Source organism: Giraffa tippelskirchi, chromosome 11, assembly GCF_054371585.1.
Source record: "Giraffa tippelskirchi isolate mGirTip1 chromosome 11, T2T-mGirTip1v1.2.pri, whole genome shotgun sequence".
In the NCBI taxonomy this organism is placed as follows: Eukaryota; Metazoa; Chordata; class Mammalia; order Artiodactyla; family Giraffidae; genus Giraffa; species Giraffa tippelskirchi.
In genome coordinates this window covers 149,157,837-149,170,456 of record NC_137285.1, presented here as the reverse complement: position 1 = coordinate 149,170,456, position 12,620 = coordinate 149,157,837, and the positions used below count along the sequence as shown (strand labels likewise).

The window sequence follows — 12,620 nt, the reverse complement described above, 5'->3', positions numbered from 1 at the left end:
GAGGAAAAGAAAAAGGGGGAACTGGGTACAGGGTGTTGTGAGGAGAAGAAAAGGACTAGAAGTGTGAGAATAAGACGTCCGCAAAGGGTGGAGAAGGGCCAGAGGTTTCATTTGTTCCATCATTGAGCACTACATCAAGAAGACACAGCACTGCTACTCCAGTGCTTTCATTGCTAAGCTTTTTATTGAGAGCAATTCTGAAGGAACAGATGACCATGGCCTGCAAATATGATACCTCCTTCCACTCCAAAGCAACTGAAACCAGCACTGAAGCTGTGGGCCACATTGCTCAGAGAGCCCTGATTTCAAACCTTGGGCGTGCCATCAGGCTTGTCATTCTCGGGACTCATGCCATATCCTTTGCCAAGTTTTGTTGCCATCATGCTTATGAACGCTGAGTCACTAAACTTTACCCAGTGTCCAAGCTGTATAATTCCTTGGTGTCTTGGGTTGCTGTATGTCAAAAGTGCAAACGACAGCAACAAAAAAAATCTCACATATTGTATTTTTTTAAAACATGTTTTGAGAGCTAGAGGAGTAGAGGAAGGAAGAAAAGCAAATTACAGAAGGGAAGAGATGTTAATGAAAAGGAAAAGGGTATTTAACACGAAAATGTGAACTGCTTTGGAAGTAAAGTCTATTTTAATACGTGGAGTAGAATATATTTTGAACTTGGGGTAGAATCCCAATTCTTATCCTGTGTGAGGGTTGGAGAGATTGACGTTTTTGCCTGAGTTCCACCCAAATCTACCTCTGCTTTTTTAGGGGTACGTCATGGCTTTCATGTAGTAATTGGAAAGGGAACTAATACTTATTCAGTGACTGAAGTTGAAACTATACATTTTTATATATGTTAATCATTTTAGTGTTCCAAACAACTCTCTGAAATAGGTATTATACACTTCTTTTTTTCAACTAAGGAATCAAAAAAAACAAAACTTGTTCAGCGTCACTCATAGGAACACCTGACAAAATGACTAGACCAAAACCCGATTAAACGACAAGGTGTTCTTTTAGAAGTCTGTTGGCCCTGGTGTTCCAGCCAATAGGACAACCCAAATAATTAAAAGATTAAAAAAAAAAAATAGATTGGTGCAGTTTTACATTTCCTTAGCAGGATGAATGGCAGAGAAATTTGGTCCAGAAATATAGAAACTACCAAGTGGCCTGGAAGATAACATTCATGTGTGTTATCCAGGTGGCCAAACCTCATCAGGCTGTTAATAACTACACCTCAGTCACTTCTTCAGATTGCCGTCAGCTCAATATCTGCCTGAAAGACTCAGGATGGGTCTATCTTCTCCAATGTGGGGAAACAGTGGGGAGGACAGTCAGCCCAGTGGGCCAATATTTCCTCTTGGCAGTACTGCCCCCAAGGTGGGTAGTTTATGTCCACTCAGGAGGTCTCACCCAAACCCTCAGTATGGGAGGATGCTACATAAGGGGGAACCGGGAGCAAACTGTGGCTCTGAGTGAAGTCATTACAATCCAGTGAGACCCTCAAGAGACCTCCCTTAATTCTTTTGCTGTGAAGTTGACACTGTTTGATTTCCTCAGACGAAGGGCTATAAAAATGGATGGTAGAGTTTTCAGTCTGATACCCCAAACCCCGCACCAGTAATCCCATATTTGTCATTCTGAAATTCAGTTCAGTTCAGCTCAGTTCAGTCGCTCATCGTGTCCAACTCTTTGTGACCCCATGGACTGCAGCATGTGCCAGGCCTCCCTGTCCATCAACTCCTGGACCTTACTCAAACTCATGTCCATTGAGTCAGTGATGCCATCCAACCATCTCATCCTCTGAAATTAGTCATCTTCAGATTACAGAATCTGGCCAAAAGGCAAGATAATCTGGGAGTGCTGGTGATACGTATACGCATAGGAAACAGGAAGAGAAAGGCCTGTTAACTCATGACCCCGAAAGGAGTTTTAGTAACTCTGGTTAGCTGGTGCTTGTAAGGGTAACCTTCTACTTTTAGGGGTATGGTTTGCTTTGCTTGCAGAGGCTCTTCCCTCTCCCCTCATCTTTATTGTAAATGCCTTTTTATTTTGAATCCAAGAGGAACCATGACTTCTGTTTGGAGCAAAGCTTAGGAAGTAGGAAAGAAAGAAGTTGTATCTTAATAGAGGGCTACAGAATAAAGATAAAGAACTCAGAAATTTGGCATTCAGTCTGAGAGAAAAAGTTTTATTTTCTATTTCTACCTTAGTTTTCTTTAAAAAGATTTTAAAAAACCTTTTATTATAGAGAATTTTAAAATTTACAAGAGGAAAAAAATACTTAAAGAAATCTGATGTACCCCTGAGTCACCTTAAACAGTTAACAACTTTTGGTCAATCTTATTTCATTTATACATCCACCCATTCCTTCTACTCCTAGATTATTTTAAAGCAATTTCAGGCATTGTATGATTTAATCTATAAACATATATATATATATCATGATACAAGTAACCATAATATCATCATATCCATAAAATTCTTAATAGTAATTCCTTAATGTCATGAAATACCATTATCACACCTAAAATATTAACAGAAACTACAATATTATCAAATATCCTTGTCAAACCTGAAATACATTAACAGTGCTTACTACTTATTGAATTTTCAGTCACTGTTTACTATTTCTAATTCTTTCTTTTTTGGTGGTTCTTGCTTGTTTATTTAGGATTCACCCACTGAATCAGTTATAAATCTCTTGAATCTTTTTTAACCTCTTGGGCCCCCTCCATCTCTTCTTTTCCACTAAAGGTTGTTTTTTGAAGGATCATTAGCCCTGAAGAGTTTAGCTCAGTTTGTTTATCTCCAAAATGGTGCATACAATTCAATATATTTGTGAGACGGATGCTTGAGAAAGATCTGTAGAAGATTTCATTTGTAAAAAATGATCAGATCTTTTCTTACGCCATTAAGAAATACCCATCCTCCAACATCAGAAATTTAAAATCATTTTTTAATGACCTGTAAAGTTCATTTTCCTCATCTGAAGACTTTAGAGCTAGGCAGATCCTTAGGAGTAATATAATCTAGTGTTTTGTAAAGTTTGAAGCACTACAGTCTCTGATAAGAAATTCACTGGAGGTTCACTCCTGGGTGTGGATCTGCAATTTAAAAAATACTATTGTGATACAATTGCTTCATTATGTGGATGAGAAAACAGCCTCAGAGAAGCACATGTCAAGCAAAGATGATCCAGAGAATCCACATGCCAAAGAGGTCTGGCATTTCTGAGTTGCAGACGTCAGGGATCAGATAATTCAGGATCAGCCAGGTTCTGCATTCAGTAGACTGAGTGCTTAGTCGCTCAGTCGTGTCTGACCCTTTGCAATCCTGCGGACTGTAGCCCGCCAGGCTCCTCTGTCCATGGGATTCTCCAGGCGAGAACACTGGACTGGGTTGCCATTTCCTACTCCAGGGGATCTTCCCGATCCAAGGATTGAAGCTGCATCTCCTGCAACTCCTGCATTGGCAGGAGGACTCTTTACCCTCTGAGCCATCAGCTGGCAGTCAGTAGCAGTGTGACCTTAAACAAGATATTTTTCTCTTTCTTAATCTACAAAATAAGGACAATACTATCACTTGATTCAAAGTATTAGGATGACTAATATATAAATATTATATATATCATATATTATTATCTATTATATTCCCTGGTGGCTCAGGTGGTAAAGCGTCTGCCTACCATGCAGGAGACCTGGGTTCGATCCCTGGGTGGGGAAGATCCTCTGGAGAAGGAAATGGCAACCCACTCCAGTACTCTTGCCTGGAAAATCCCATGGGAGGAGCCTGGTAGGCTACAGTCCATGGGGTCACAGAGAGTTGGACACAACTGAGTGACTTCACTTCATATTAATATTATATTAAAATTATATTTATATAAATAATATAAGTAAACATATGTCCTGTGTTAATTTTATTAATTATTAATATTAATTTCCTGAAAACAGAAAGCTGATAGTGTAATACTCATACAAGAAAGTCCGTTGGTTTCTCCTAAGAAAAGTACAAGAGAAACAAATTTCAACTGTTTGGACTTCAGCATCTTGTTTGATTTTGCAATATGTTTCCAATCAATCCATTTTTCTCCCCACACTTTAAAAAGCAGAATACCAATACCTTGAGAATTTTGTTACATGCTGGGGATATAAGGAAAAACAATCAGGATTAAGAATCAGTTTTACTGTACTGGTATGTGTGGGAAAACTGTAAAATAATTGCTTATATTTTTCTGATAGGAAAATATGTAGCATTTACACCTAGAGTCTATTATACAGAGCAAAGTAAGTCAGAAAGAGAAAGATAAACATCAAATATCAACACATATATACGGAATTTAGAAAGATGGTACTGATGAACCTATTTGCAGGACAGCAGGAGACGCAGGCATAGAGAATATATGTGTGGACACAACAGGGGATGGAGACGTTGGGAGACACTGAGCGTGGCATTGAAACGTATCCATCACCATGTGTAACATTAGACGGCCGGTGGGGATTCTCCGTAGGACACAGGGCGCTCAAATCCATTGCTCTGGAACAACCTAGCAGGGTGGGGTGGGGAGGGAGGTGGGAAGGAGGTTGAAGAGGGGGGACATACGTATACCTATGGCTGACTCACGTTGCTATATGGCAGAAACCAACACAGTATTGTAAAGCAATTATCCTCCAGTTAAAAATAAATAATTTTAAAATATATCTAAAATTTTACTTTTAAAATTGTTTATTTACTTATCTCCTTGGCTGTGCCAAGTCTTAGCTGCAGCACGTGGAATCTTTGATCTCCAGGGCGGTGTGTGGGATCTAGTTCCCTGACCAGGGATTGAAACCAGGCCCCCGGCATTGGGAGTGTGGAGTCTTAGCCACTGGACCCCCAGGGAAATCCCTGTTTACGTTTCTCTAATTGGAGATCTTCGTGGGTGGTCCACTCTAAATGATAATAATGAATATGGGGCAATATAGAAAGTCAAACTGTAGAGTGAGACTATGCGATTGAATGCAGCTGTTGGAAATAAGAAATAGGCTACAGTGTGCAGAGGGCATTAAACATCTCCTGGTAAAATAGACCGTATTCCTGAAGTCAAATAAGGAGTAAGGGAGGATGCTTGGATTTAGACTTAACTGTTAACCTAAGAGAAGACGGAGATGAATGGCACCATAGTGGGGATACTCAGAGGATAATTGTTCTAGAAGATGTACATAGTCCATATCATGATTCCCTTGTATCTTTTGATATAGATGCCTTGTTGGAGGAACTGGAATACTCTGCCTTCCAGGAAAGTGATGAATACTCCAAGGCAGCTTCTCCTCCCCTGGATCAGCATTCCAGAAAGGAGAGTAACCTTGCTGAGACTTCAAAGGTCCCTTCCATTCCTGATGACACAAATCCCTTTCCGGTAACTTTTCATTTATTGAAGTATCTTGAATATACATATTTGAGTGCATTTCTGAAAATTAATTGTATCTCAAATAAAATTATGCAAAAGGAGAATCACATATCCAAGAGAGAGAAAAAAATTGCTCCTTAAAAGTTAAATATTTTTTAAAAAAATGATGAAGGGGTTGTTTTTGGAAAGAGGAGGAGCATTGAGAAAATCATCATAGAAGAATAAGTCTTTGGAAACTTTTTCTTATGAGAGCCTGGAGCTGGCAGAGTATCCTGTAATTCACTTGGGATATTCTGATATCACCATCTGGGTATCAGACATGCATGCTGCAGTTTGATTGGAATGTCACTAAGTAAGGCCAGAGATCACTTGGGCAAGGCCAGGTGATGGGTTAGCTAAATCTTCTCAGGATGACTTTTTTCAGGTCATCACTTTCTGGCTCGTTTCTGCTGAATATATTAGGAAATTCAATTATTAGTATATCCAAAGTTGAGGAAGCTCTAGGGAACCAACACAAGAAAACTACACTCAGGAAAGATTGTGCAGTAACCTCCCCTCACCACTGGAAATCCAATTTATTAACTTCTGGTTAGAATTTAAAGGATCAAGTAGAACAGATACGAATAACATTTGTTGATATATGTTGATATATAGCCTTTCCTATGGATAAGTCTGCATGCATCTACTTTATAATTAGAAGCTTACTTGGTGAGAATGGATTAGTATAGGAGGAATTAAGAAGATGCTCTTCATATCTGTGTTTCTGAACGATGATTTTTTTTTTTTTGGCCACACTGTTCTGCATATGGGATCTTAGTTCCCCGACCAGGGATTGAACCTGCGCGTCCTGCATTGGGAGCGCAGAATCTCTACCACTGTACCACAGGGAAGTCCCTCACTGTTTTCACTTTCTCCCCATCTATTTTCCATAAAGTGATGGGACCAGAGGCATGATCTTTGTTTTTTGAATGTTCAGTTTTAATCATAGCTGGATCTAATAGATGAGGTTTAGTCGCTAAGCCGTGTCCGACTCTTGGCGACCCCATGAACTGTAGCCTGCCAGGCTCCTCTGTCCATGGGATGCTCCAGGCAAGAATACTAGAGTGGGTTGCCATATCCTCCTCCAGGGGATCTTCGCCACCCAGGGATCCAGCCTGGGTCTCCTGCATTGTAGGTGAATTCTTTGCCAACTGAGCTACTAGGGAAGTCTAGGATCTAAAAGATGACTAAAGACAATTACTTGTCTCTCATTTCCTGATCCTGTTAAGACAAAATCTAACTGGCAGCATCCTTTGAAGGGTGATACCCAGGATGCTGGCTGTTACAGCGAGAGCTCAAGCACAGCCGTCGGCAGCTGATTCCTCTGGTTTTAAGTGGTGGCAAGAAAAATGATGAGGTATCTTTTCCCCTGCTGGCCACTTGTCATAGCACCACTCATGCCCTGCCGTGGTCCATGAGATGATCTGTGAGATGCAGAGTCTCCTCAGGGTCAGAGAGAAATATGGGAAACCGTGGCTTAATGTCATATACATCTTGCTGAAGAAACAGGCTAAGCACTCTTGCCATAGGGTACAGTGTGATCTAAATGTTCTTGTTAAAGCAGTTTTGTCACTGACTGTATACTAAAGATGTTAGTTTTATTATCTGGTAATGCTTTTAAATTGTATAACGAACACTTCCAGCAGTATTGGCTCAAATCAAAACCGAAACCAAAACTACACATTTAACTGTCTCAATAAAATTGATGTTTGGGACTCCTCTGGTGGTCCAGTGGTTAAGCATCTGCCCCCTAAGTGGGATCTATTTATGCTAATATTCACTTTTGCAGTAGATCTTGATGCTTCTTCATAATATTTGTGTCTTCTGGTTTGAACTGACAATGATATTTCTACTTCCCCCCCCATGTTGGATGGTAAATATTAACAAAGTTGAACAAATACTTCGTGCAGAATACATACCCATCATCATCTCTTCTTTTTAAAAAGGCTTTATTATTTATTTATTGGTTGTACTGGGTCTTCATTGCTGTGTGTTGGTTTCTCTCTAGCTTCGGTACGCTTTCTCTTGTCAAGGAACGTGGGCTGTAGGGAGTGCAGGCTTCAAGAGCTGGGGCAACCGGGCTCAGCATTTGTGGTGAATAGGCTTGGTTGCCCTGAGACACCTGGATTGAACCCATGTTCCCTGCTTGGCAGGCAGATTCTTAACCACTGGATCACCAGGGGAGTCCCGATATCAACTTTCTTGAGACAATTAAACGTGTAGTTTTGGTTTTGAAAAGTTAATACTTAAGAAGAATGTGCCCGCAGATGACGATTCAATATGTGAAGCTGCAGGAGGTATGTTTACACGTCATTATGATGCACACCTTCCATGCAGATCAAATGACTCTCCTCAATTAATTTTGCTCATTTTCAATTCTAAGTTTTCTTGTGCTTGTACCTAAAGCGAACTAGTGATAATTAATTGACTCCTTTTGCAAGCCACCAGATAATGTCAGATTAAATCGGTTAGTGGCCCCAATTAGAAACTTTAGTTCCAAATTGGTTTAATTGTTACAGCTCATTCAAAGCATCACGGTAAAGTATTTAGAAGTTTATTCTTCTGTCTAAAATGAAACGTCTGATATTGCTAATGCCATTGTAAATTCACTTGAAAAGTTCAACAATGGAGATTAATGTTGTTTTGAGAGGGTGATAATACTAATACAAATTTTGATGGAGCACACCCTAATGGTAAAATCAATGTTTTGTTCATACTTAAAAGCCTGTGGAGCAGATAGGTATTGGAACTGGTCGTGATGTGCACCAAATTCATGACTGCATTCAAATAAGCTTCAGTATTCTACCAATCAAAATAGAAACTGCGGTTGTTAAAATTTACAAAGTCTCTCTCTCTATATTTACACACAATCAGTGGAGAAGGAAATGGCAACCCACTCCAGTATTCTTGCCTGAGAAATCCCAAGGACAGAGGAGCCTGGTGAGCTACAGTCCGTGGGGTAGCAAAGAGTCAGACATGTCTAAGCAGCTTATCATCTGTGCACAAAAACACAAGCAGGGTGTGTATTTATATACGTATATATAACTCATCTACAAAACTTCTGTGACAGAAACTGTTGTTGAATCTAAAAATGTATATTAGCATGGCTGTATATATTTTCTCTATTAATTGCCTGCCATCAACTTGGTTTTAGAAATGTCTGAGCCTTTGAAAAGTCACTTTGTAAAGCAACCTCAATGTAGACCACGTTATGTGCAAAATCAGTTGGAAATATTTAATCAGATTATTTAATGCATGTAGCATGAAAATTCAGCTTTTGAAGTTTTTAAACAAGTCGCAATTATGTGCAACAAAGTTTGCAAAAAGGAAGTAGCTCAGATTTCTCCTTACAAAAGCCTGGGAGGAAATGAACCAATCAAAAGATGAGCACTCAAACATTTTAATGATCTAACTTGAAAATCATGTTTTGGAAACATCCCAACTTTGATGGACCTCCTGATTTTACTTGAATAAATTTATATTCCCATCCGAACTGGGTGAAATTGTGAAGGCCTATAATTTTGCAGTATCTACATTTGATGAAATGTTAGAAGGCATCATTTAAGAGCTCTGTCTTGTACAAATATCGAAAAAAGGTGCACTGAATGGAGGCAGAAATACCGCACGTGTGAAAATATTGGAGCTGAAATATTTACACATTTTAATATAAAAAATAAGATTGAGAATATCTTCCATTCAGCAGAATCTGCTCTAAACTTAAAGGTTCATCACCATCTAGACAGGGAGTATCTTCTCAATTAAAATTATTATGGGCTATGGAGAAACAGTGTCAACAATTTCAGATATATTAACCATAAAATACAGCTTCACAGAAGACTGCAATTTAATAGAAAGTGTAAAAATAAATAAGATCATGTTGAAAAAAGGCATTTTTTTCAGAAAAATTTTAACATCACAATGTTAAAGACAACAATGGCTAAGTAGCCAATTAAGATATGCATACATATATCTCAAGAATATTTACTTGTGCCATTTTAAAATGCGAAGTAATCAATATAAAAAGTTTAAAATTTTTTTTGCTTTCATGTTCATAGCTATGTGTCATTTTAAAATGTTCTAGAAATTTTTATTTTGAGTAGAATTAGTTTATACGTCCACCAATATGATAAAATAAAAATATTGGTCCATAAAATACACATTTTAAAAATTAATGTAATATTAGTTCTTTTTAGTACTCTCTTTCACTTGCAAGGGCTTCCCTGGTGGCTCAGCTGGTAAAGAATCTGCCTGCAATGCAGGAGACCTGGGTTCGATCCCTGGGTTGGGAAGATCCCTGGAGAAGGGAAAGGCTACCCACCCCAGTATTCTGGCCTGGAGAATTCCATGGACTGTATAGTCCCCGGGGTCACAAAGAGTCAGACACGACTGAGTGCCTTCCACCTCACTTCACTCTCAAAGGTGTCCCAGTCTGCACAATAAATTCCATGTCACCTGCCTGCATGATCTGGGCCCTTGACCTTCTGTTCTTGTCTCACTGGTGCCCTCTACTCAGCTCACGCTGGTCTCTGTTCCGCAGATGCTTCAAGAAGCTCTCTCTCTGGACCGCGTTACCCTTGATTTTTGCACCCTGTCCTCACTCCCTTTCAGTCCTTGCCCCAGTGCTCCTTCCTCAACCAGTATATTGGTGAGCGCCCTCCCTCCCCCGGCTCTTATCTCCTCTGTTGTTTAGTCTCTAAGGAGTGTCTGACTCTTTGCAACCCCATGGACAATAGCCCCCAACAGGCTCCTCCGTCCATGGGATCTCCCAGGCAAGAATTCTGGGTGGGTTGCCGTTTCCCTCTCCAGGGGACCTTCCTGACCCAGGGATCAAACCTGCATGTCCTGCATCGGCAGCTGATTCTTTAGAGTGAACCGCCAGGGAAGCCCCCTTCTTATCTCCTCCCATCATTAATGTTTATTATTTTTTGCATATTAATTTGTTTATTATCTGTCTCTCACCACCGTAATCTAAGGCTCAGGAACAATTTCTATTCTTTTGTTTTGTTTTTTGACTCCTGCATCCCCTAGCCCTCACACCTGACAGGCACTCAGTAAATATTTGTTCATGAAATAAACTACTGGTCAGCTACCCTTTAGAGTCACTCCTTATTTCTTCTGGTGTGTTAAACTGAATCTCGTTAAACTCTTGCCCAGACGCCATCCTGTCTAGTTCAAGGGGCTTTGCTCTGACTCGTTTCATTTTGTGGTTCTTTTCTGAGTCCCGTGACATCTCTGTTTCAGTGCTTTGAGGGCAGGGAGGGGTCCCTGTATTTGTTCACAAGCCAGCTGCCGTGCTTAGAACTCGGCCTTTCTCTATGGGACGGCTGCTACTCCTCTGCCTTGTGAAAGATTTGACATGTGCTAGTTATCAGCCCCCTTTAGAAGCTCCAAACATCTTCTAACTCTGGCTGTGGGTAAGTACTAGTATTCTTTTAAAATTTATTTTTGATTAAAAAATTTATTGAAGTATAGTTGATCTACAATGTTGTGTTAATTCCTGATGTACAGCAAAGGAATTCAGTTCTCATATACACACATGTGTATATATATATATAATCTATTTCTTTTTCATACTCTTTTCCATTATGGTTTATCACAGGATATTGAATATAGCTCCCTGCGCTTTACAGTAGGACTTTGTTGTTTATTCAACATTCAAATAATGAGAAATTCATTCTTTATTCTTCTCTGTCACTTGCATGTCTTAGGTGCAGCTTGTGTATACTACCGAAATCCAGGCACCCAATGTCTACAGGTATTTTTTTTTATTAAATATTTAAAAATTAGGGTTACTAGAGAATTGTTATCAACCTGTGTCTGGACCATAATTTGGTTTGCAAGTGTTTATTGCTAGCACTCCTATTTCCCTCCCCCTCATTCCATGGTCTGTGAGCAGGGGTGGAATTCTGCCAGCTGACACGTGGCCGTCTCTCAGGGAGCCTGGCTTCTAGACGGGTCACCTAGTCATCTGGGTGGGTGGGCGCTGTTGTTTCCTTTACCTCCTGAAAAAATGTAAACAGTCCAGGTCACCACAGGTGCTTTGGCCCAGCTATTTCAGATACCATGCTTCAGTTCACAAAAGAGAAAACAGCTCAAGAAATGTCAGCAAGATGCTGACAAAGTCAGAGCTAGGATCAGGGCTGAACTAAGACAGTGGGTCTCCATGGCAGATTGATGAATATAGGTTGTTTTTGTCCTGTTGCTAAGTCGTGTCTGCCTCTCTGCAACCCCATGGACTGCAGCACATCAGGCTCCTCTGTCCCTTACAGTCTCCCAGAGTTTGCTCAAACTCATGTCCATTGAATCAGTGATGCTATCTAACCGTCTCATCCTCTGGCGCCCCCTTCTTTTGCCTTCAATCTTTCCCAGCATCAGGGTCTTTTCCAACAAGCCGGTTCCTCTCATCAGGTGGCCAAAGTATTGGAGCTTCAGCTTCAGTAGCAATCCTTCCAATGAATATTCTGGGTTACTCAACATTTATTTAGCAGTGGAGGGATTTCCTTTTAATAAAAGTTACATGTTGCTGCAGATTCTACTTACTAAATGCTCTCTCCTGGCCAAGGCAGGGTTGACGATCCAAAAAATTAAAGGGCCACTGTTTCTGTTTTCTCTTCAGTTATATCTTGAAATTAAAAAAAAAAAAAAAGGCAGCATTCTGCGAAACAAATCAAAGGGTTTAAAATGTAGATGGTAAAGCTTTACACTTGGTGAAGAGAACCACACCACCTCTTAACTTGGTTTCAGAATTGCAACCAGTAATGCACACATGGCACCAAAATACAAGAAGGACCTGTGCTCTCTTTGAAGCCTTGGCACGACTTCCCATTTTAGGGGGGGCTTTCTGCTCCGATGAGAGTGAAGCCAACTTACTAATACCTATCACCAGCTCATTCCAGTCCCAGGAAGCTGCCTGGTGGGTGTGCCCCTCTCTCCTTTGTAAAAAAAAAAAAAGAAAGAAAAAGAAAAGCAAAACAACGACAAAACAGTAAGTACGTGGTACGCTGTAGGATTTCAGTTAATATTTCGTTGTTTTTTATATTGAGGAAACCAAGACGAGAATGGAATCACTCGTAAACACAGGGTTGTGTAGCATGGAACCAGCCAACGGGCAGCCGCTTTCCCGCGTACCTGGCCTCATGACCCACCGCCGGAGCGGCGCCCGGACCGACGCCTTTCCTCTGGAGTACAGGCCTTT

The 12,620-nt window shown here is 40.3% G+C and overlaps 1 protein-coding gene and 1 non-coding gene across 6 annotated transcripts in view; both read left to right on the top strand.

The window, feature by feature from the left end:
• The window catches only part of LPXN (leupaxin), a 37,855-nt gene that overhangs the window by 482 nt on the left and 24,753 nt on the right, over positions 1 to 12,620 (top strand). For 3 of the 5 annotated variants that reach the window (XR_014069499.1, XM_081544543.1, XM_081544544.1), the window contains exons 2-3: positions 5,238 to 5,395; positions 11,134 to 11,180. Coding sequence is in view for 4 of the 5 variants with exons in the window: in XM_081544543.1 (XP_081400669.1) it covers positions 5,238 to 5,395; positions 11,134 to 11,180 (205 nt within the window). In the remaining variant the exon portion in view is untranslated. Of the gene's footprint in view, positions 1 to 5,237; positions 5,396 to 10,718; positions 10,840 to 11,133; positions 11,181 to 12,620 lie in introns of those variants that run through there. The other 2 variants (XM_081544546.1, XM_081544545.1) reach the window with 2 other exon arrangements.
• Positions 3,651 to 3,722, top strand: TRNAG-ACC (transfer RNA glycine (anticodon ACC)). Its single transcript has one exon. It is a non-coding gene; the product is annotated as a tRNA-Gly (tRNA).